General features: G+C 37.7%; 1 protein-coding gene across 4 annotated transcripts in view; it reads right to left on the bottom strand.

Moving 5' to 3' along the window:
* Positions 1-21,335, bottom strand: part of Usp15 (ubiquitin specific peptidase 15) — a 103,414-nt gene extending 82,079 nt beyond the window's left edge. For 3 of the 4 annotated variants that reach the window (XM_069987784.1, XM_069987785.1, XM_069987786.1), the window contains exon 1: positions 21,173-21,335. In XM_069987784.1, the coding sequence (XP_069843885.1) occupies positions 21,173-21,261 (89 nt within the window). In that variant the 5' untranslated portion in view covers positions 21,262-21,335. Of the gene's footprint in view, positions 1-20,099; positions 20,119-21,172 lie in introns of those variants that run through there. The other variant, XM_069987796.1, reaches the window with a different exon arrangement.
* Between the last annotated feature and the right edge of the window lie 3,346 nt (positions 21,336-24,681).

The following is a 24,681-nucleotide window of genomic DNA, read 5'->3' as shown; positions in this document are numbered from 1 at the left end:
ATAATACCTTGTAGCGCTTTACTAAGCATAGTAATATGTCAATAGAACAAAAATTCAAATAATTACAAGAATCAACCAAAACGTTTTAAGTTTTGCAACATGGTAAAATACAATATAAAAAGTATCTTTACTAAAAAGTTACATTGTATGTTTTTTATTTCATGTTTTAGTGCAATTTGGTTTTGAATTAAAAAGGTTGTTATTAAAGATTTGCAACAGTTATTCAATTATAATTGACTTAAAAATTCTTAATTATTGTTCCTATATCACCAAAAGTTTTTAACAATAATTTTGTCACTGATCGTTCCTCATCTGGTGGTAAAATGGACTGGGACATATTTAAACAAAGTTGAATTGTAAGTAAAATCCAAAGTAAAGGTTAATGATATGTATGTATAATATAGATTTCTCAGGAGACCACCAGTCTAATGTTTTCAGGGCTTACCACATATAGGACTGGGAAATAAAAATCCACAGTTGTGTCTGAAAATACATCAAAGGCACTCACGTAACCTCACAATTCTTCAAGAATATTCATGTGCGATTTAATTCCCTAAAAGTAGGTATTTAGAATTATCATGTAGCAGTATTTTAAACCCACTGTTTGAGTTATATAACTAAAAGCCTTCACATTGTGGAATTGAAGATGGGAGAAATCTAGAACTGAGGCAGTACATTTAAAGAAACTCATTTGCTAAAATTATACTTGGTTGAAAAAAAATCACTAAGAAATTTAGACTCCTTCCTCCTAATTTAAGTAAGAACATAGACATTTGATTTGCTTTCTTTGCAAACAGATGTCAAACAGGTATTTCCCCTATTTCATTCACCAGGTAGCTATCATTGTGCTCATAGCGATACCATTGTACAAATTACTTTTATCTTGTTATTGTTGAGGGCAAGTTCCTCAGCTTGTTCTTACTAGTTGACTTAGTATTTATTTTACTATTTATTGCCATTTGCTTTTTCATATAAATTTTAGAATAAGTATACTGTGTTCCACAAAATGATCTAAAGGTTTTAGATTACATTAAACTTATAGGTAAGTTTGGGGGAACTGCCACCTTTATAAAACTGAGTTTACTGGTCCACAGTAAAAGCATATTTCTCTATTATTCAGGTACTACTAATGTCTTTCAATAGATATAATATTTTCCCATAATGATCTAACTTAATTTGTTGGTTTTAGTCTTAGAAATCTCAGTTTTTCTATGTGAGTTTTACTTTTCCAGTCAGCTACATTTTATAAATGCATATAACTGATACATATAAAATTTTAATTTCTTTTGTGTTGGTCTTGAGGCTTGAACTCAGGGACTGGGCACTGTTCCTGAGCTTTTTTTGCTCACAACTAGCACTGTACTACCATAGCTCCACCCTTGGTTTTTTGGTGGTTAATTGGATTCAGTGAGTCTCACAGATTTTTCTGCCCAAGCTGGGTTTTGAACTACAATCTTTGGCTCTCAGAATCTTGAGTAAATAGGATTAGTTACTCAGTGTTACAGTGTGAGCCACTGGTACCTGGCTTTAAATTTATTTTTCAACTGATACATAAACACACACATTTTGGACACAAATCACAATTGTAAAATGTTTAAGGCAAGGCAAATTTACTTCCTCAAGCATCATTTCATTACAATAGAAATATTCAAAACCCTTTCTAGTTTTTGGAAATCATCAATGAGCTCATGTTCTATTTGTCTTTATGTATCTGGCTTATTTCACTTAATGACCTCTGGTTCCATCCATGTTGTCATAAAGAACAGTACTTTGTCACTTTTTGATGGATAAGAGTATTTCATCATGTTATGTCCATGTTTTCTTTTTTTTTGGGGGGGGGGGGTCCGGTCGTGGGGCCTGAACTCTGGGTCTGGGCGCTGTCCCTCAGCTCTTCAGCTCAGGGCTAGCGCTCTACAACTTGAGCCACAGCACCACTTGCGGCTTTTTTCTTTTTGCTTATGTGCTGCTGAGGAATCGAACCCAGGGCCTCAGGCATGCAAGGCAAGCGCTCTACCAGCGCTCTACCTTCCCAGCCCCCATATTTTCTTTAATTCATTCATCAGTTGATGAATACTGAGGTTATTTCTAGGAAAGAGTTACCTTTTTGGGGGGGAGGGTGCTGAACTCAGGGCCTGGACTCTATCCAGAGCTTTTGAGCCTTTTGAGCTCGAGGCTAGAGCACTACCACTTTGAGCTACAGCGCCACTCCAGTTTTCTGGGGGTTAACTAGAGATAAAGACTCTTGGGCTTTCCTGCCCCAGATGCTCTTCAACTGTAATCCTCAGATCTCAGCCTCCTCAGTAGTGATGATTACAGGTGTGAGCCCCTGGTGCCCAGCTGAAATAGTTACTTATTAAGTGAATAATCTCATATCCATCAACTTCTTAAACTCTTAACATTTCTCTTTTGTTGGAGATTCTCTTAAGTTTTTTACATAAAAAGTTCATATTACTGTTGAAAATAACATGTTTTACCTCTTTTTAAATTCCATTCTTACTTTTCTTACCTAATCATTAAGACTACAGAAGAGACAGGTATCTTTGTCTTTACTTTAACAGGAGTATCTAAAGTTTTACCACTAAGTAAGACAATCTGTTACAGGTTTGTGATAAACATTATTTGTTCTCTCTAACACATTTAGTTTATTACATTTAAGTGCTGATTGTATGAAAATTTCTGCTCTTAATAAAGATTTTTTCCTTAACTTTTCCAAATTAAATTAAGACAACTTTCCCTTTTAAATAAATATCTAAAATTTAGTTTTACAGGCAAGAATTATCTGTTCCTTAATGATTTGATAGTACTTATATATGTTGATCTCTGATATTGTACAGGAGGGTGCATTTTTTGGTTTCCAATTTATTTTCTCAAATAGTTACTAGCATTTATCCTTAAAATGGAAACATATTTTCCAATTAGTTTTCTTAAATAGCTAATGTTGTATCCATTAAAATAAAATACAAATGAGATAACACTAAAATGAGCATTTATAAATTATCATTTATAAAAATATAAAACTATTTGTAGAAAAATATCAAAATTCAATTTTTATTTACCTAGGAGATAGTTAAAAATGAGCTTTTACCACTATAACATTTCTAGATCAACATCCTATAGTTTTATAGATAGGAGCCTTTCCTATTTGAAAATATTTCACATTTCTGTTACAGGCACATATGTCTTAGACATAGGACTTTGTAGCAATGAAACCTCAGGGAAACAGACATAATATATGCATCTATTCTAGGAATAATGTAGAATTAATAGGAATAGGAATGCATTTACACAGATTTTATTTCAAAATCTTTACCTAACCTCATTATACAATAAACTCTATTCCTAAATCTATGAAATCTGCCACAATCCCAATATTCCCCAATATACACTGATAAAAACCTAGAACTGAATCAATAAACAAATTATAAGTAAGCAAATTACAATAAGTAAACAAAACCTTTAATACTTAATATACTACTTGGGTATAGATGAGTCCAACTTAGCTTTTGAATTTCTTTTTTGAATAATTATGACTTTAGGATCAAACAAAAATTCTTAATATTGCCTCAAAAATCAAAGTTGCAAGTCAAAAATCTAGAAGTCAAAATCCTAACCCTCAAGCTCATGGCATCAGGAAAGTGATTAGATAATGAAGCTGTGACTCTTGCCTTTATAAAAGAGGTCCCAAAGAGATCCTTTATCCTTTCTGTCCAGGAAGAACATAGTAGAAGATGCCATCTTTGAATCAGCAAGTGAGCCCTTACCATATCCCAAATCTGTCAGATTCTTGCCAGCTTAGATTTCCCAGCCACCAGAACTGTGAGAAGTAACTGTTGTTTTTGAAGCCACCTATTAGTTTAGTTCTTTGTAATAGCTGAACAGACTAAAGCATCTAATTAATTTCTATAAATTTTCATTTATCAACCTACTTTCTAAATTCTTCCCACAGGCAAACTTCATCTTTCAGGATAAAAGGTAATATTTGCTGTGGTATTTATGTATTTCTCAATCATTTAACATTAATGTAACAGCATACTACCAAGCCAGGAACTAATGACTCATGTCTGTAATCCTACCTACTCAAGAGGCTAAGATGCAAAGATCTTGGCTCAAATTCAGCCCGGGAAGACAAATCCAAGAGACTTTTCTCTCAAATTAACCAGCAAAAGGTCAGAAGTAGAGGTATGGCAAAAGTGGTAGAGTGCGTCTTGAGAGAAAAAGCCAAGTAAGAGCAAGAGGCTGAGTTTAAGCATCAATAGCAGCACGATACACAAAAACTATGCTACCATTTTTATTAGTTTATGTTTTTGTTGTTCTTGTTATTGCTTTGTGATAAACAAAGGATTCACTAACTAATTGCATAAACCTTTCTTTGTCAAACATGAGATTAAAATGGAAGGAATACTACCAAACATTCTATGAAGCCAGTATTTCACTCAACCTAAAACTGGACAGGCTGGGAAGGTGGCTCAGTGGTAGAGTGCTTGCCTTGCATGCCTGAGGCCCTGGGTTCGATTCCTCAGTACCACATAAGCAAAAAAGAAAAAAAAGCCAGAAGTGGCGCTGTGGCTCAAGTGGTAGAGTGCTATCCTTGAGCTGAAGAGCTGAGGGACAGCGCCCAGGCCCAGAGTTCAGGCCCCATGACCGGGCCAGAAAAAAGGGCTGAGAAGATGGCTCAGTGGTAGAGCGCTTGCCTTGCATGCCTGAGGCCCTGGGTTCGATTCCTCAGCACCACATAAGCAAAAAGAAAAAAGCCGGAAGTGGCGTTGTGGCTCAAGTGGTAAAAGCGCTAGCCCTGAGCTGAAGAGCTGAGGGACAGCGCCCAGGCCCAGAGTTCAGGCCCCATGACCCGACCCAAAAAATAAATAAATAAAACTGGACAAAGACAGAACAACTACAAAACCATAATTTCTTTTATAAACACAGATGCACACATTCTCAGTAAAACTTTGTAAACTATAAAAGACTAACGTAAATATATATAGCACACATGTATACATGTAGATATACATACATCTTCATATTTACACATATAAAATAAACTACAGTTAAACGTATAGAATGAATATTTTGAAACCAGGAAAACTGACAAGTTCAGTTAAATGAAATTAAAGCAGAAAAATATGAAAAACCATAAATATAATTTAGTTCTTTTTAGTTAAGATAAAAATATAGCAAAATTCATAAGTGGGTATCATCTTAGCCTAACTAAGAATTTTATATTAGATCTTATATTTTTAATTTTTTTTCCAAATAGTTCAAATTACATTAGCCTACCACAAAAAAGTCAAAATAAACCTTGAGGATCTTTTTTGATAATCATAACTCACTAGAATTATTTGTAAATTACATTTCTAAATGTGACTGATGTACAATAATTAGTTTCATAAAATGTATCTCTCTTTGGTAACTGGATTAGCCAATAAATCAGACAGAAAATTTTTTTAAATGATGTAATAACATCTCATAAGAAAAAACACAGATTACTACCCTAGATATCTTATTATAGAAACAAAATAATTTAAAAAATCATAGTTGACATATTTGTTAATGGCTTTAAGGTGATCAAAACCTAGGTGCCAAATATTATATTACAATATACTCCTTACAAGTATCTAAAATAAATCCAAATATTAAGAATCAAACATCTAGAATAGGCCAAACTATAGAGTAACAGACTAATTTAGATTTCTTACACAGGAGTTTATAATTCATAGATAATTTGGAAAAAAAAATTTGTTTATCATAGCCAGGCACTGTGCTTCATGCCTGGAATTCCATCTATGCAGAAGGAGGAGACCAGAAGCATCTCCACCAAGCTAAGAAAGATTCCAATCTCAACCTTAAAATGCTGGATATAATGCACCTGTCATCTCAGCTATGTCAGAGGCTGCACATAGGTAGAAGGATCATAGTCCAGTCTGGCCTAGGCAAAAATTTGAGACCTTATCTCAAAAACAGAAAAGCAAAAGGAGCGGGGGGGGGGGGGGGGGGGGGGAGGGGGGGGGTGAGGAGGCTCTAGTGGTAAAGAGTATAGAGCATCTGTAGAGCAAGTCCTTGAGTTCAATTTTACTACCAACAATAATAAGAAATTTGTTTAACAGTATGAAACAAAATTACTAAAGAAAATCTCATGGATATTAAAGAAGGTTTTCAAACTCTCAAGTAAAATCCTTCTGCTGTGCTTAGCATGACTTTCTGTATTTCCAGTAATTAATTCTGCTCTTTGTCAGTTTCTAAGTCATTAGGTTGAATAGACAACTTTGGTACTTTAGTACCTTCTGGATGAGGAAGTTAGAAGCCTTGATGGTCCAATTTCACTGAATTACAACTTTATCTTCCCTGCTATCATGATCTGCCAGTAGACCAACTCTTCTTAAATACTAGGCCAGTTGTTCTTGCTCCTGTGCTCTGCATGCAATTTCCTTCTGCCTCCTTGAAGACTTTCACACATAGTTCCTACTCTTTCTCTTCTGGCCTTTGCCAATTAGCATATATAAAATCTCCACCTCTTTTTTTTTCCCCCTTCCTCCTACTCCACTTCTCAGTTCTTGGTTTTCAATCTTTTCTTTGATCTCTGCTTCGCCCAAAGTCATTTATTTTCCAACTGAGTACTACCTGGCCTTTATCTCACTGACCCTGTTATAATCATCAAGAATCACCTTTAAGGAAATTCAATGGACTCATAATTGCATGTAACTGTCAATGCTGTTTGTTTTTTTTTTTAAACAACTCTGTCGTTCTACTTATTTTGTGGGAAAATGAAAATACTTTTTTTTTTCCAAAAGCCTCTTCTTGGCTTATATAGTAGTATTATAAAGAACTGCTTGCAGATTTCTTCTCTCACTGTTCATACTTATCTATAATATAATTCATACACATGATTCCAAAATAGATCACAGGACTAGCTATCCAGTTCTTGAGTTACATTTCCAATTCTCTGTCTGTGTCAATTAGGTTTTCCACAGATAATTGAACCTCTGGTCTCCAAATACTTTACCTCTATTTTTACTCATTTTCTAACATTGCTTTTTTTTCTTTTTTGTTCTGGTACTTGGGCTTGAACTTAGGACCTTGAACTCTCACTTGGCTTTTTTGCTTAAGAGGGGTACATTACCACTTGAAACACACCTACACTTCTGACTTTTTACTGTTTAATTGGAGACAACAATCACACAGACTTCTCTTGCTGGGCTGGCAAACTGTGATGCTCAGATCTTTGTAAGTAAATAGAATTACAGGCACAAGCCATCAGTACCCAACTATATAGTACTCTTTTAATAAACCTTTTCATCAGTAACTTAATTTTCTAAGCCAGAAAACTACAACTCCGTATCATCCAAGAACCAAGTACTGTCAACACATTTCTGAGTCTGTCTTCTTTATTCTCAGAAAAGTATCTTAGTGTGTACTTCCAGCCACATCATTTTTGATGGCATAGATTACTGAAATAGCTGCTCAACTTTTCAATTTGCTTCAAGTTTTACTAACTTCCAATACATTCTCTATTCTGCTGGCTATAAAGATTTAAAAGCATAAATAGGATCTTATCACTCATTTTAAAGTCTTTTAAAGTCATTTAAAATGCTTTATTTGTTAAATAAGGTTTGGCTATTGTTTCAATTTAATTGTTAGAGTAATCACTTTTCCTCTTGCTTTTTATAATCTAATTGAGGAGAAAATTATTATAGAAAAGTTATGTAACTTGCTGGCAGCTCACATCTGTAATCCTAGCTACTCAGGAGGCTGAGATCTGAGGATCACGGTTCAAAGCCAGCTCGGGCAGGAAAGTCTGTGAAACTATTATCTCCAATAAACCACCAGAAAACCGGAAGTGGTGCTGTAGCTCAAGTGGTAGAGCACTAGCCTTGAGCTGAAGAGCTGAGGGACAGCACTCAGGCCCAGAGTTCAAGCCCAATGACTGACAAAAAAAAATAAAAAAAGAAAAGAAAATCATACACCACCACTAAGTATATAAGGAACGCCTAGCAATCTAGTTTTCAGACTTTACAGTTCAATTTTTTTTTCCTACTACACTGAGCTCTATTTTAAATCTCAGTAATTTAATAAAGACCTAAACATATAATAAATACTGGATAAGATCACATATCATTTTCCCTCCTTATGAAACAATTCAGGTTCTTTTTTAAAAGGTACTAGAAGAAATGAAACTGCTGCCAAGCTATAAATTAAAAAACAAACACTTAAAAGATAAATTCTATCCAAAAGGAAGTACTGTATTGTCAAAGTAGGGCAACTTTTTTAGGGCAAAATATTGTATCTTTATCTATTAGGAACTTAGAAAAAACCTCAGTGCAATTCTGTCCCTATGTAGGAGTCAAGCTTTCACATCAAGTAAGTTCACATACATAAAAGCACTATCTTCCTTTCAAAGGGTTTTTCAGAATGTGATAAACATTAAATTGTGAATAAACTTTTCAAACTATTTCCATTTCAATGGTTTTTGTTTACATTTTTATCTCTCAAAAAAAGGACTTAAATAGATCTTGACATTAATTACTATGAAGTTGTAGAAGAGTTACTTAGCAGGGCTGCGAATATGGCTTAGTAGTAGAGTGCTTGCCTAGCATAGATGAAGCCCTGGGTTTGATTCCTCAGTACTACATAAACAGAAAAAGCCGGAAGTGGTTCTGTAGCTTAAGTGGCAGAGTGCTAGCCTTAAGGAAAGGAAGCTCAGACATATCAAACCACATAACTACAGAGAATAACATATAGTCCCCTTACAAATCCCTTTTGGGCCAGGCACTGGTGGCTCACGCCTGTAATCCTAGCTACTCAGGAGGCTGAGATATGAGGATCGCGGTTCAAAGCCAGCCCGGGCAGAAAGACCGTGAGACTCCTATCTCCAATAAACCACCAGAAAACCGGAAGTGGCACTGTAGCTCAAGTGGTAGAGCGCTCGCCTTGAGCTGAAGAGCTGAGGGACAGCGCCCAGGCCCAGAGTTCAAGCCCCACGACCGACAAAAAAAAAAAAAAAAAAAAATCCCTTTTTGTGCACTGTATCATTCAGTATTTTGTGAATTTTATCTATTTCTTACTAACTGTATTTCCAATTGCAGTAAATATTGTTTTGCATGCTTAAAAAATGAAATGGTATGTCTTCTTTTTCATTAAAGAGTTAAGGTGGGTTTAGTACCCTTATAAAGAGGTTAATCTATTTTCCAGCTTCTGGTTGCTGTCCAACCTCCTTCCATAGAAATACTGTTAATGTCTTTTTGCTAATCAATGCTTTTAGCACACATAACTATTTGGAGTACTTTGGAGGAAAGAGGTCTCTTAGTCAAATGTGACACAACATTCACTATGTGAATACTACTGTAGCAAGTACCTTTAAATAGGAAAGTGGGAAGTGATTTAAACGAATCTACTAGAGAGAAGAGTGTATCATAAACAGGACTAATATAATAAGAACTGAAGAATACACAAAATAACATTTCAATGTTAACATAAATTAATAAAAAGGAAGCGAAAGCAAACAAGAAGACATTGGAAGAATTCTAATCAGATTTCAAAATTTACTATACAACTTCAGTAATTAAGACTGCAGGGCTTAATTAAGCACTTATAAGGATAGACATATATATTAATGAAACTTGAAAGTCTAGAAATAAACTTTTGCTTTACAGACAATTGGTTCTAAAACATGGTGCCAGGACAATGCTGAATGAAAGAATAGTTTTTGATAACTAAAGCTGGGACAAATGGATATCCATATGCAAAAGAATGAAGCAGGACTGCTTCCTTATACCATACCCCCAAAAAAGTTACATCAGTTGATCACAGGCCTAAATATGAGTTACAGTTATAACACTTATAAGGAATATACAGGAGTAAATTTTCATGACCTTGAGTTAAGCAAAGCTTTCTTATTTATAATAAACAGAGCAAAAGTGACAAAAGAAAAAACAGATTGAAACTTGGTTTCTATTAAAATAAAAACTTGTATACTTCAGTACTTGCAAGAAAGTGAAAAGAAGCAATTTTACAAATCACCTATTTGATAAATGACTTGTATTTCATAATATACAAACAATTCTTATAGTTCAATAATGAAAAAAATAAATAACCAAATTTGAAAAACAGGCAAAGGATCTGGTCAGATACACAAAGATATACAAATGGCCAATAGGTGGTGAAAACACTTATCAACTGGAATAAAAATTAGACAAATGTAAATCAAACTATCGTGAGATACTACTTTTTTTTTTTTTGTCGGCCATGGGGCTTGAACTCTGGGCCTGGGCGCTGTCCCTCAGCTCTTCAGCTCAAAGCGAGCGCTCTACCACTTGAGCTACAGCGCCACTTCCGGTTTTCTGGTGGTTTATTAGAGGTAGGAGTCTCACAGTCTCTCCTGCCAGGGCTGGCTTTGAACCGCGATCCTCATATCTCAGCCTCCTGAGTAGCTAGGATTACAGGCGTGAGCCACCAGCGCCCGGCCGTGAGATACTACTTGATATCCACTAGGACCATACAAGGGATAGACAGTAACAAGTGCTAACAAGGATGTGGAAAAAGTGGAGCCTTCATGCATTACCAATGGCAATGTAGAACAGTACAACAGTCTGGAGAACAGTTTAGTAGTTCTTCCAAAAGGTAAGACATCTAGAAATTCCATTTCAATATAGACCCAGGGAAATGAAAACTTACATATGAACATTTATAGCTATTCATAATAGCGAAATTTGGGAACCAAAATGTCCACTGACTGATTATTAGATAGTGTTATAGCTTTATAATTAGTGATCAGCAATACAAAGAAATGAAGTATATACACACATCACAAGGGGATGAACCTAGAAAACATTATGCTAAGTGAAAGAATCTAGACATCACATATATGATTTCATTTATACAAAATACCTAGGGCTGGAAAGTTGGCTCAGTGGTAGAGTGCTTGCCTCACGTGCATGAGGCCCTGGGTTCGATTACTCAGCACCACATAAGCAGAAAAAGCTGGAAGTGGCACTGTGGCCCAAGTGGTAGAGCTCTAGTCTTGAGCTGAAGAGCTGAGGGACAGCGCCCAGGCCCAGAGTTCAGGCGCTACAACTGACCCCCCCCCCCAAAAAAAATCTACAACAGGGTATCAAGAGCAGGGGAGTTTGGGCAGAAATGGGAGGTCACTGCTAATGAACATGTGATTTCTTTTTTTTTTTTTTTTGGTTCATGTGGTGCTGAGGAATCAAACCCAAGGTCTCAGGCATACGAGGCAAGCACTCTACCACTGAGCCACCTTCCCAGACCATGGTTTCTTTTTTTGAAAACATACTAAAACTGATGGTTACATGAGAATCCCACCAATATGAAGATAGAGATACAGGGGTCAAAAGACTGCTAAGACTGGAGCCAAAAGATTCTATAGCATTTTCATATGGATAATTGATTAAAACAATGATTAAGTGGTATGACATGGCTACTGTTTCATGATTTTAATACTTTTAAGTATTGATCTCTCAGAACTGCCTCCGTAATCTGCATATGGCTCTATCACCACAGACAGAGAATAGAATTAGAATTTACTATAAAATGCAGACTTTAAGGGGTTAGAATGTCTGTGATGGAATCTTTGCATTCCTACCATCTACCTTTAGCTCTGTAACCTGTTTCTGTATCTGTAAACTAAGAGTTTGTGAACTTTAAGTATAGTTGTATGATATATATGATATATAATATATAATGTGTAATATATGCTTATCTATACCTCCTCAGAATAAAAAAGTACTCTGGCATGAAACACATTCAAATCTATAAATATAAATCTTTCCATTTTATCAAAGATAAATCTCTTAACTAAGCTGTTACTTTATTAAGCTGTAAAAACACAGTTAAATAATAGAAAACAAAATTATCAAACTATCTTTGACCATAATGAACTTGATGCTCGTTCCATGCAAATAAGTTTGTCTGTACTGCTCTCAGGTTTTAACTGGCTCCATAGAACTGAGAATGGCAAGGCTTCAGAACACTCATTTTTGTAAGCTCCTTTGACTTCTTTCACATCGGGTCCATTCTGGGCTACTTCTGGGAAAGAAATTTCTCTAACAGTAAAGAATTTTTACACTAGGGCTGGAAGGTGGCTCAGTGGTAGAGTGCTTGCCTTGCATGCATGAGGCCCTGGGTTCGATTCCTCAGCACCATATAAGCAGAAAAAGCTGGAAATGGTGCTATGCCTCAAGTGGTAGAGCTCTAGCCTTGAGCCGAACAGCTGAGGGACAGAGCCTAGGCCCAGAGTTCAGGCCCACAACCGACAAAAAAAAAAAAAAGGTTTTCACACTACTATCTGGGTCTTCTCAGAACTAAATAGAACAGCATTTTTTAACTCTTCTAGAGAAAAAAAAAAGTAGGCAGTACTTTCCTTTCTTTTAAGTAAAAACAGTCTCCACAAAACCAAATACAGGTTAAACCCTAGGGGGATTTTCCACCTTATATCACAACCTGATTTTTTTCCTCCTTTTTTAAAGCATTCATCTTTTTTTGAACATGTAATTTTAATCTGTAGTCAAAATTGAGGCCACCTACTGTCAGTATTATTCTAGATTTCTCTAACAGTAACTTGTTTAAACCGGATGAAAAATATTTAAAAAGTACATGGGAAAGATTGGGAGGAATGACTTTGGGGGAACAAACAAGATAAAGAATGCTACATTTTTGTTTTCTTTTCTTTTTGCCTTGTTGTTCCTTTATCTGTCTTTGGGAGGGTAGGGCAGCCACAGAAACAGAGGAACAAAAGGTGAACAAATGCAGCAGTGGTTCTCATTAGATACTGTTGAAAATGAACTTGTATGTAGGGCGGGAGGAAAACCTGGGAGGGAGGGAAGAAATGACATTGTCCAAAAAGAAATGTACTATCATTACCTGACTTATGTAACCTCTCTGTATACCACCTTTATAACAACAATAAAGGGGGGGGGGAGAATGTCATAATGGTAACTAAGGACATGAAAATAAAGGGCACAAACTCAAATGACATTACTCAAGGAAGAATAAACTACTAACTATAAAAGTACTGGAGACTAGGAAGCAAAGGCAGCTCCAGGTTTTAATGAAATGTATTGAATTGCATTTGAGCATAAAATTGTTTTAATATCAAGGAGATATATTGTCTATTATATGAAAATTAATAGCCAGGCATTTAAGCCAGCTCTGAAATGATCAAGTACAAAATGAAATATACTTTAAAGAATACATAAGTATAAACCAGCACCAGTAGTTCACATCTGTAATCCTGGCTACTCAGGAGAATCAGATAGGAGAACTAAGGTTTGAAACCAGCCTGGGCAATAAAGTCCATGAGATTGTTATCCTCAATTAATCATCAAAAAGCCAGAAGTGGAGCTGAAGTGGTAGAGGGCTAACTTTGAGCAAAAAAAGCAAAGAGACAGTAATCAAACTCTTAGTTCAAGCCCCAATACAGCATAAAACAAACAAAATCAGTTCAAACCCCAGTACAGCACACACACACAAAAACAACCCCCAAACAACAGAAATAAGGATAAAGCATTTAGCATTGTGACTAATACAGTAAATGTTCACTGGTAGTGATACAAACACATGTGCATCACAGTTAAGCCTACTGATTTCTCTTAGACTCCTCATCTACAAGAAATAAATATAAGTAATATATTTTGATCTTTAGGATCAAATCAGAAGTGTCTAATGAACCTTTTTCAGTTGTTGACAACCTTCTTCTCATTTCTTTGCCAAAACACCCAGGCTTTAAAATTCAAAATCAATAATTATGATGTTTAATAAAATTATCTCAAGGTGAAGATGTTTAATAAAACATTATCTGATGGTAAAGATAAGAAGAATCACTTTTAACTGGCACAATTAAATGGCAGATACAATAATTAAGACAGTAAAACTGTGTTATCAAAGTGATGTTATAAGGAATGTCAGGTTTCTAGGCGGGCGGTAGATACATCAATGATTATACCTGTGCCTTCCACTGTTTTCTCGTCTTTTTTTTTTTTTAAATAAGGTCTCACTATTTAGTCCAAACTCACCTTGAACTCACAAACCTGCTCCAGTTTCCAGAGTGCTAGAATTTTAGGTATGATGCACTACGCTACCTGGCTGACCTTCCTGTCTTTGACCTTAAAAAATATCATTAAAGGTATTACTTCTGAAAAAAAAAACATGGAAATGTAATATTCACTCTTTTAATCATATATGTAGCTAAATGAACTACATTTAAACATAGTAACAGGTGTTGGGGGGGGAGGGTCAGTCGTAGGGCTCGAACCTTAGGCTTGGGCACTGTCTCTGCGCTCTTCAGCTCAAAGTGAGTCCTCTACCACTTGAGCCACACCACCACTTCCAGTTTTCTAGTGGTTTACTGGAGGTAAGAGTCTCACGGACTTTTCTGCCCGCTTGGCTTTCAACTGCGATCCTCAGATCTCAGCCTCCTGAGTAGCTAGGATTACAGGCATGAGCCTGTGTGTGTTTTAAGCTGGCCTTTTCCTATGGCTTCATAATCCAAAAAGAGCTTTATGTAACTGTGGCATACAATAAACCAAATACTTTATACCTTACAAGATCTTACTACCTTTAACATAATATGAGGATAGGCAATATTGTCTTTAATAAAAGTTTACAGGGGCTGGGAAGGTGGCTCAGTGGTAGAGTGCTTGCCTTGTATGCATGAGGCCCTAGGTTCGATTCCTCAGCAGCACATAAGCAGAAAAAGCTGGAAGTGGGGCTGTGGCTCAAGTGGTAGAGCGCTAGCTTTGAGCTGAAGAGTGTAGGGACAGTGCCCAGGCCAAGTTCAGGTCCCACAACCAAAAAAACTTCTTTACAATTACTATACCCAATTAAAACTCAAAAGCTCACAAGAAAGAGATCCCACATATGGAATGCAATTTTGGATCAAAATGACATTTATTCTATATATTCAGTTACTCATCTACCCATCTTTAACCATGGTTTATTTTCCAGAGGTTTTAATAAGATTTTTCATATTCCATCATATCTAAATTGAACAGTCACAAGAGACAAGTGTGGGATAAAATGGTAGAATCTGCAGCTAAATATAAAATAGACTCCATTTAAAGAGGAAAAGAAGTCCTTTCCTTTTTCAAGTGGAACCATTTTAAATGAATCTTTAAAATAAGAGGTCTTTTAGTAAAATCAATTAAAGGCATAAACTACAGAACCAGATAGCTTAATGGTCAAATTCTAGCTCTACCACTGTGTGAATACCTCTTTGAGACTAGAATTCCTACTCTGTCAGATATGAATTCTACCAGTCCCTGAAATAAGTTAATATGTACTTACAACAATATCTGACACATTTAAAAAAATGTAATGCTATAGGCAATGGTCTGAAACACTGAAACACTAATTTTTAAAGTATACTTATATGCAAGCAAGAATTAAGAATTGCCACAATGGGATGGGAAAGTGGCTCAGTGGTAGAATGCTTACCTCACATGCATGAAGCCCTGGGTTCAATTCCTCAGTGCCACATAAAGAGAAAAAGCTGGAAGTGGCGCTGTGGCTCAAGTGGTAGAGCGCTAGCCTTGAGCTGAAGAGCTGGGGTACAGCGCCCAGGCCCAGAGTTCAAGCCCCACGATCGACAAAAAAAAAAAAAAGAAGCCACAAAGCCATTTTGTAAAAACCAAAAACAAAAAAAAAAAAAATCACTTAAAATCTCATGTATACTACAAAAATGGTGTAATTTGGAAAAACTAAAGCCTTAATGTTATGAAATAGATAGATAAATGACACTGAGTAGGTCTGGATTTTCTTGGCCAATTAGGGTACATTAATCCTAGAATCACTAACACATTTACAAAAAGGCTTAAAATAAGAAAAGTTGCTTTTGTAGACTTTTAAGCAACTAACAAGTGACAAATAAGTGGTTCTCTCCCATTGATACTGAAATCTACGGCCTACTAGGTAGGCACTCTATCACTCAACTACATGTCCCACCCTCATCCCTACTTCCACCCAAAAACATACACTTTAATGTTATTATTTCTAGTCTTAAGAGTTTACTTTTGGTTTCATTTCCTGTAAATGATACAATACACACCTTATTTGGTAATCACTACCCTGGCACAACTAAAATTCTCAGTAATTTTTTTCCAGAAAATGTATACTAAATGACTTGAAAATGATGTGAATAGTCACTTCACATTATTAACTATTTGTGATTATGTTTGTTAGTGTTACTCAAAGTTGCACAAATGTAAGGGATCAAAAAAAGCCTCAAAGATTTCTAAATCAAATGGTAGTACTGAAGGGCAAGATCTAAAACCTGAAATCAATCCTGATCATTTGTAAACTTACTGAAATGAAGATATTGACATTTTAAACATCTCTAAACATAAATTAAGGTTGCACTTCCAAGTTACCATCAGCCTACTAGAGTTATTAAGGTTGTTGACATTCAATATTCAGCTATTCTGTAAAGGTAGCTCACATCACTTACCACGACACAGAAAAATTAGGAAAATGATTGGGAGTGGAATAATAAGGAAGTTGGCTCAGTGGTAGAGTGCTTGCCTTGCATGCCTGAGGCCCTGGGTTCAATTCCTCAGCACCATATAAGAAAAAAGCCGGAAGTGGCGCTGTGGCTCAAGTGGTAGAACGCTAGCCTTGAGCTGAAGAGCTGAGGGACAGCACCCAGGCCCAGAGTTCAGGCCCCACGACCGGACCCAAAAAAAAAAAAAAAAAAAAAAAAAGGAGAAAATAGTTAATTTGATGGTTTATAGTCACGTATTTATTCACAATAGCCAGAAATGGAGCTGTGACTTAAAGTGGTAGGGCAGTAGACTTGAGCACAAAAGCTCAGGGACAGTTCAGGGACAGCACCCATGCCCTGAATTCAAGCCCCAGGATGGGTACCCCCAAAAAAAGTTTCCAAAGGGAGGATGGGAAGGGGAAACAAAGGAGGCTACATTGCTTGATAAGAAATGTACTCATTATCTTGCCCATGTACTTGTAACCCCTCTGTACAGTATTTTCACAATAAAAAAAATTTTCCAAAGTAAACAGTCTACAACCCATACAACTTTCTTTTCATTCATTTAACTATCATTCATTAAAGTCCTAAAATACATGCAATAAAGCATGAAAATCAAGCAAATTTTATTTTTGTCTCATCAGGAGAAACAATCATGTGTCAAAAGGTGTCTTTAAATTGTAAATATCTTCAGTCTCTTAATTCTTTTTCTATACTTCCTTAATGCTAACTTACAGTTCTGAGTCTTTAGTCAGAATGGAAACACAGATCAACAAGTGCTATTCTTTATTCCTAATGCAGATTAGTGTTACTTTCCTATCTCATCTTTTTAAGAAGTATAACTGTTGAATTAACTTTGATTTACTTCTCACTATAAAATCTAGTACAAATACAAAGTATGTTCTGTTCCTTCTAAGACTTTGTAACTTATCTTCATCTCTAGGAAATCACCTTGTAGATAAAAATCAATCATTGCTTACAAATAGTATGTTAGTATTCAGGTTATTCTATGAATCTAGGTACAGACAGTAATTGCAGTATTCACCTAGAAACAAGTAAAATTTATACTTGCCTAGGTATGAGTCATTTACCGGCATATTATGAGAAAATCCTTGTCTACAAAGTACTCTTATGCATTTTATATAAATTCAAAGACTTAGGCTTTCAAGAATGAACTTAAGACTCCTTTAACAAATATTAGGTGATCTGTGGGTTCATTTCTGGGTCTCCTATTTTGTTCCATTGGTCCTCAGGCCTATACTTCTGCCAGTACCAAGCTGTTTTGATTATTATGGCTTTGTAATAGAGTTTGAAGTTTGATATTGATATTTCTCCAACACTGTTCTTCCTGCTAAGGATTGTTCCTGCTATTCAGGGTCTTTGGTTTTTCCATACGAATTCTGAGGTTGCTTTCTCTACTTCACTGAATAAGTTGCATGGTTCCCCTCATTTGTGGTAGCTAGAATGTGCCTCTATAATCTACAAGTAAACACACTAAATGGTTAAAAAAAAATAAACACTGCGACATGATAAATTATACAACTCTCTAGGTATGCACACACAGTGAAACCAAAGGAGAATATTCTTAGGAGAGGAATACAAAGATGTATTACCTATATGCATCTGATCATATAAAATAATATTTATCAAAATTAACTCCAGGAAGTGGAAACGAGTTTTTTCTTTGCTGCTGTTTTTTTTTTAAATATGTGTTTGAGAGGGTAAGCAAGGGCATAGAAAGGGTGGGACAAAGAGTGAATAAATGCAGAAGTGATACTAGATACTAGGTTAAAAATGAACCATACAACTTTTGGTTGAGATGGGAGGGAAAAACTAGAAGACACTGAGGGAAAGGGTGACATTGTTCAAAAAGAAATGTACTCTTTATCTAACTTAAATAATTGTAACCTCTCTGCACATCACCTTTACAATAACATAAAAATATAAAATAAAATAAATTAAAAATAATGAACTTAAGGAAAATCTACCATCTTTTTCTCAGTAGCTCAACTTGTCTTTCTGAAATGATAATAATGAATATGCAAGACACTTTTTCATTTGGGTATGACCAATTTTAGCTACAAAATACCAGTATTTTCCCAAGTACCCACAAAAGGCTAAATCATATATTTGAAATACTAAAAACTTTTAACTGAGTCTCAAAAAGGAGTTTGACAACTGAATTATCATCATCAATATATCGACCAGATCTGAACTCATAAATTCTTTATTACATCTATACTTACTAATTTATTCTCCTTAAAACTCTGAATCAAAGCCTTGTTCTTCAACATTTCTTTTTTTTTTTTTTTTTGGGGGGGGAGGAAAGGTTAGACCTGCCAGTTTGCACATCTGAAGTATTTTTATGCAACTGCTCAGTACTATTTTGTGTCTTAAAGTTTTTTTGTGTCTTAAGTTTTTTACTTTAAGAAAATATTAGTGCAAAGAAACATGTCATTCCCCGCTGTTGCCTAAATATCTGATATTGAGTTTCCTTTTCTTAGAAATAAAAGCACTGAAGTAATGCACATTCACTTCCTATTTATTTTTCATTAGTACACATTAGTTACACAGGGGGAATTTCAACATGTTTTCACACATGTACACAACACATTCCAATCAATTCTCCCATCATGTTTTCCCCTTTCCAAAACCCTTCCTGGTACAATTTCTAGAGGATTTATTGTTCTATTTTATACTACTCTTTAGCACGATTTACAGTAACCTTGCTAAGAAGCAAAAATATAATCATCTGTAAAATACCAAAATTTAAAATGTTTAATATGCACATATTTCTATCATACTGCAGGGTCTATACCAAGTATTGTTCAATATACCAAAACATGACAACACTAAAAAGAAACAATATTCGTACTGAAATTCAGAGTTCTACTTCATGGACATCCACATTAATATTTCCATGTGGTAGTACTAGGCTGAGTAAATTTTTAAAAATCATATAAAGATTAGGTATATATAAATAGTTAAATATAAAGAGCAAATCTTGATACTAAATTTGACATTAAATCATATTAAAAGTTTTACAAGCCATGATAAACACAGGTGTCCTAAGAAATGCTCAAATTTCTCCTCAGTAATGAACAGCTGAGGGGAAATGAGAATATTTAGTCAGTTTCCAACGTCTTATTGCTTGCTATGATGCAATAAAGTACGTATTTACGGACTTACAGAAACAACTAATGAAATAGGGAACAAAGTACCAAAGCTTAGACCAAAGTACTTAATTCGAGTCCAAGTCTGCCACCTACCAGCTTACTTAAAAATCATTCCAACATGTTACACACCACTGTATCTGGCAGAAAGTAAAAACAAAAAATAAATAAAAAATCTAGTGTAAGTATCAAACACATTAGAATTAGCTAATTGAATCAAGGTGAAACCTCTAAAAGAAGACAGCTGACCGTTTTACGAAGACACTGGGGTGCAGTATTTAAATGGACTTGCCACCTTGCGAGTGGAAGTGATCAACCCGTGTGGTTAACTCAGTGGTTAACTCTTACCCTCCCTTCCCCGAGCCCTACTGGAGGAACGACACGGTGAGGATGACGGTGGTGGGTGAGACACCACGTTGTATTCCAACTCAAGACTCATCAACCTTATCCTCCGACAAGTGCTTCCTCCGGACGTCGTAGATTCGCCGGTTTTCAGTTACTCTCGGAGAGCGCTTGCCGACGAATTCACACCTCCATCTACTACTTCCTTTAAGATTCTGAGCGCGTCGTCCGCCCTTGGGGTCGCGCACAAGTTTGCTCCCAGCACTCGCAGGGCCTCCGGTGGACTTATCTACTTTTTGCAGGCCTTCGTGCCCTCCCACCAGCGGGCGGGCAGGGCGGCCACTTCGGAGCCGCGGCGCAGCCCGGCTGGCCTCCAGCCTCCCCTTAAACAGCACGGGACCACGTGGTACCTCTCAGCAGCCCAAGATTCTCCACTACTTCTCCCCCTTCCTTCCGACAAGGAACCGGAGAACGTGGTGGGGTTCTCTGCCCTTCCGTGGAGCCCTGACACGGGCCCCCCCCTCTGCCCCGCGTTCGAACCGCATCGCCCAAGCCCCCCACCACCACGGGTCCACACACACACAATAAATCCGACAGCCCAGGATGGGTGACACCAAGGCGGTAGGAAGCAGGCAACTTGGGAGGTTCGACCATGCCCGAGGGGAATCCGGCGATGATGGGGAGGAGGCAAGCGAATGGAGACCCAGGGTGGGAAAAATCAAAATAATGTCCAAACAAAGCGAAGCGGCCGGTGGGGCGGAGGGAGGGGGGGGGACGGGCAGGACGCGTCCGCACCAAGTGTCAAGCGCTCCCGCGCGGGTGCGGGTAACCCAGATCCTCCGGCGGGGAGAAAAGGCCTCGGAGGTGGGAGCGGCTCTCCGGGCGGGGAGGAGGACCGCGGGAAGCCGGGAAGCCGGCCCGCCGCCGCCCGCGCCCCCGCCGCGCCGCGCACGCCCCCAGCCCGCCCCGGCGCCCCGGCCCCTCGTCCTCTCCCGGCCCAACCTTGGCCCTCAGAGCCCCGCCGAGCGGCCGCCGCAGCCGGACCTGCCCGCACCTGTCACCAGCCCGAGACACCCACCCCGCAGTTCCCGCCCCGGCCTCCACACCCGTCTCGGGTCACCGCTCTCCCTCCCCCCCACACACACACCCCTCGCCACGACCCTCATCTCCCTACCAAGTGTCCCCTTTCCGCAGCGAGGTCTTGAGCAGCGCCGCGATGTCAGAACGCTGAGTGTCCAGATCCGCCGCTCCGCCTTCCGCCATCTTCTTCCACTAGCCGTAGCGGAGGCGGCGGCGACGGCGGCGGCACGCCCCAGAGCATTGTGGGAAATGGCGTCCTCCTCTCCACCCCCCGCCCCGCTTCCTCCTCCTCGGCCCCGCCCAATCGGCTGGTCGAAACCAAAACAGTCATGAGGGCGGGGGGTGTGGGGGGTGGTTAGGAGGAAATGCTTGGGACCACAACAGGGCCTCCCGGGCGGACCAGGTGCTCGGGCTGCGGACTTCCCCCCTCCCCGCCCCCCGCATCGGCCTGCGCCCGTCCCAGCATCTCAGTTTGACCTCCTCGCCCCCTCCCCCTGCCTCTCCCCGGACCTCCAGGTTTTAACTCTCCTTGCTCTCTGGCTTGAGCCAAGCCACAGCTGGTCCATCCTGATTTTGCCCATCCTGACTTGCTACCCCGCCTTTTTTTCCTGCAGAGAACCCTTATTTGCGCATTCAGTCCCTCTGGAGGGCTGGGGTGGGGCGGGGAAGTAAGGGGATGGTATCAGATATGGAAGGGTTGGACATGGTGCGTGACTTTGGGCTTTTCGTTCGCGGGCCGCAGAACCCAAGCTCAAAGATCAATCTGAAACCGAATGTTTGTGTGTAACGTCGTTCCCAGGCTCCTCCAGGGCCCTCCTACTCTTGCAGTAGGTAGAGACCTTTTAACAGGCTTAATGAGACGCCTCTCCCCTCCAGGCACACCCTGGCCAGTGAGCTGCAAGGAAAAGTATGTCCCAGTTCCTCAGTGAGCCAGGAGTAAAACATGTACCAAATAAGGACAGGTACTGGAGGGGGGGAAGAAAAGGTGAGAAACCTCCTTCCTGTGTGTTAAAGTAACATTTCCTTGGGCTCATCTGGTAGTAGGTACACTTGAAATAAAACGAGATCATACCAGGCTTATTTGGAACCAACGATTATTTGAGAAGTGGGGAGATTGAGTCCTTCGGAAATCAACCAAGGTCTCAAAGCAAGTGGTTGGAGATGAAAGTGAATAACCCAGGTTCCGGAGCCCAAGTACCATTCTTAAGAAAGCTTGAGCTAAAATGTTAACTCCACAACAACTGGATCTGATTTTGGGGTTTTTTTTTGTTTGTTTGCTTAATTTTTAATTTCTGTAACTTCTGGTGTCTTACACAGCACAATGAGTGACATGTAAAAAAAAATCACAAGTAGTTTCAAAAACAATTGTGGCAAAACTTATTTAGCATTTCTAAAACTGAAGATACCCAGAGATTTGACTTTTAACTTAATATGATGACGAAAGAAGCAAAGAGATGGATAAGAATCCTTCTCACTTCTTTCCATGTTAATGCCTATGGAAACTCAGGAGGAATGCGTAAGGATGGATGTAGTAAGTAAAGCAATGACCCCTTCCAGGTGAAAGTTATATATTTTAGTGTCAATGCTTTTTGTATATCATCATGGCAACTGCTTGTTTCTGCCTGAAGATTAAATGACACAGTATGGTTTTTTTTTGCCTAAGACTACAAGCTCATCAATACACACTTGGACTGATAGTAGGATAAATTGTACGGTATGTGAAATTATATCAGTAAAGTTTTTTTTAAGCGTTGGAGACTTGAAATTCAAAATCATGCTTTCTCTCATAAACATAACCAAGAAGAGCCTTATTAATTACTCTCACCCAATATCTATAGTCCTGCAAGAAAATACTCTTTTCTTCATTTATATTAATGTGGAAGGCAGTGAATTCAATGCCATTTAAGTTACGCATGAGATATAAAAGGTCATTTTGTAGACCTAACTAGTTATAGAGTAAGGAAAGAAAGGTTATAATGTAACAAACATTTGTAAAGTGCCTGATCTGATTCTTTGAAGTATTAACCATTCCCATGGCAACATTAGTCTTATTTCAATTGATGAAGAGTTGATGTAAAAGGATGACTGAACTCAAATTTGAAATCAAGATGACTGGCTCCAAAAATCTAGAAGAGTTGGGAAATTTTTTATTTTTCTATCAGCCTTTGTGGACTTTTTTTTTAATAGCAACCCACTTCTCAGTAACATTTGCTTCTTTACTGATCCTTTAAATTATAAATAGAAATAAGTTATTTATAAATATTAAAGTGGTGAAGATCCACATCCCTATTATTAGTTAAATAGATTATATGAAAAGCTATATTACCTTGAATCACACAAATAATTGGATATAAAGCTAGGGGTTAAATCTGATTTTAGAAGAAGAGTCTGATGGTTCCATAAGTTAACTTATTGCAGTTTTACTATCTGAATAGTATTACATACATTCTCAGCTTCTCTCTTTTTTTTGCTTATCTATGAAAAGAATCTAGGGACTTGAATATGGGACAGGAATATAGAATGCTGAGTACTTTAGAAGAAATGTTTGATATGAGTGAAGTGGACCTCATGCAGAATCAGGGTTGATTATGAAGTTACAGACACTTTAATAGGGATTCTTTGATCTTCTAATAATTGGCCATCCTGCTCACTGATGTTTGAATAATTATTTAGCCTGGAGAGGTTTCTGTATTCAACAATTAGGAGATATGACTTCATGATGTAATAATGGGAGAGAGAAAGGCTTAAACTAAGGTCAAGCAAGTGCTGGTTTTCAGCATATATGAATTAGAGAAAGAAGAAAAGACATTGTGTTCCATAATAAAATTGAATGGAAGAAAGTATGACTTCACAATTTTATATGGTGCTGACTTCATGAACCCAAGTATTGAGTTAATTTTGCAAATCCCATGCATGTACAGAATGAGTACAGCCCCTAAAAGGTCAGTGTTTGATGTTCTGACTGGCTTTATTTCTCAACTCTATCTTTGATCTTTAGGAAACAGTACTGTATCACTTTTTTCCCCTTCTCCCCATCCCTCTGTAATTGTTGCCTCTGATAACCCCACCACCCACTATTTTTATTCACCACTCAAAACCCTTTTTTCCTCTTATGTAATATTAGAATTCCCTTCTCCCTTTACCAGCTCTGAACAGCTCAAAGGCAGTGGAAAGACGGAGGAGTAATGCAAACACCAAAATAGCATGTAGTAAAATGCTTAATCTGTTAATGGTATTTTGAAACTTGGAGTGTGAATAAAAATTGCAAGTGCCTCAATGCAGCTTTTAAAGCTTAAAAAGTACAGAGTCTCCTCAGACAAATATGAGGCTCTGATAAAGGGAATGAAAAAGTAGTGAAACGAATACAGTACCTTTTACAAAGAACCAGTATATTTGGATTTTAACTGTGGCTCAGTGCCACTAACTTCCTGGGTAACCTTGGCCAAGTTGTTTAATCTCTGAGAGCATTCATTTTCTCATTTCAAAAAATAAGGTGATTAAAAACTTCACAGGCTAAAACTCAAATGCTTGCAAGGCTTAGATATAACTTATGTAAATGGGTGAAGCAAATCTGCTTTCAAATACTAAAGCATTTAGGGAACT

This window comes from Dipodomys merriami, unplaced genomic scaffold (genome assembly GCF_024711535.1).
Source record: "Dipodomys merriami isolate MVZ:Mamm:240054 unplaced genomic scaffold, mDipMer1.0.p SCAF_10, whole genome shotgun sequence".
Classification (NCBI taxonomy): domain Eukaryota; kingdom Metazoa; phylum Chordata; class Mammalia; order Rodentia; family Heteromyidae; genus Dipodomys; species Dipodomys merriami.
Note: the sequence above shows the minus strand (reverse complement) of the source record. Positions and strands in the feature narration are given on the sequence as shown.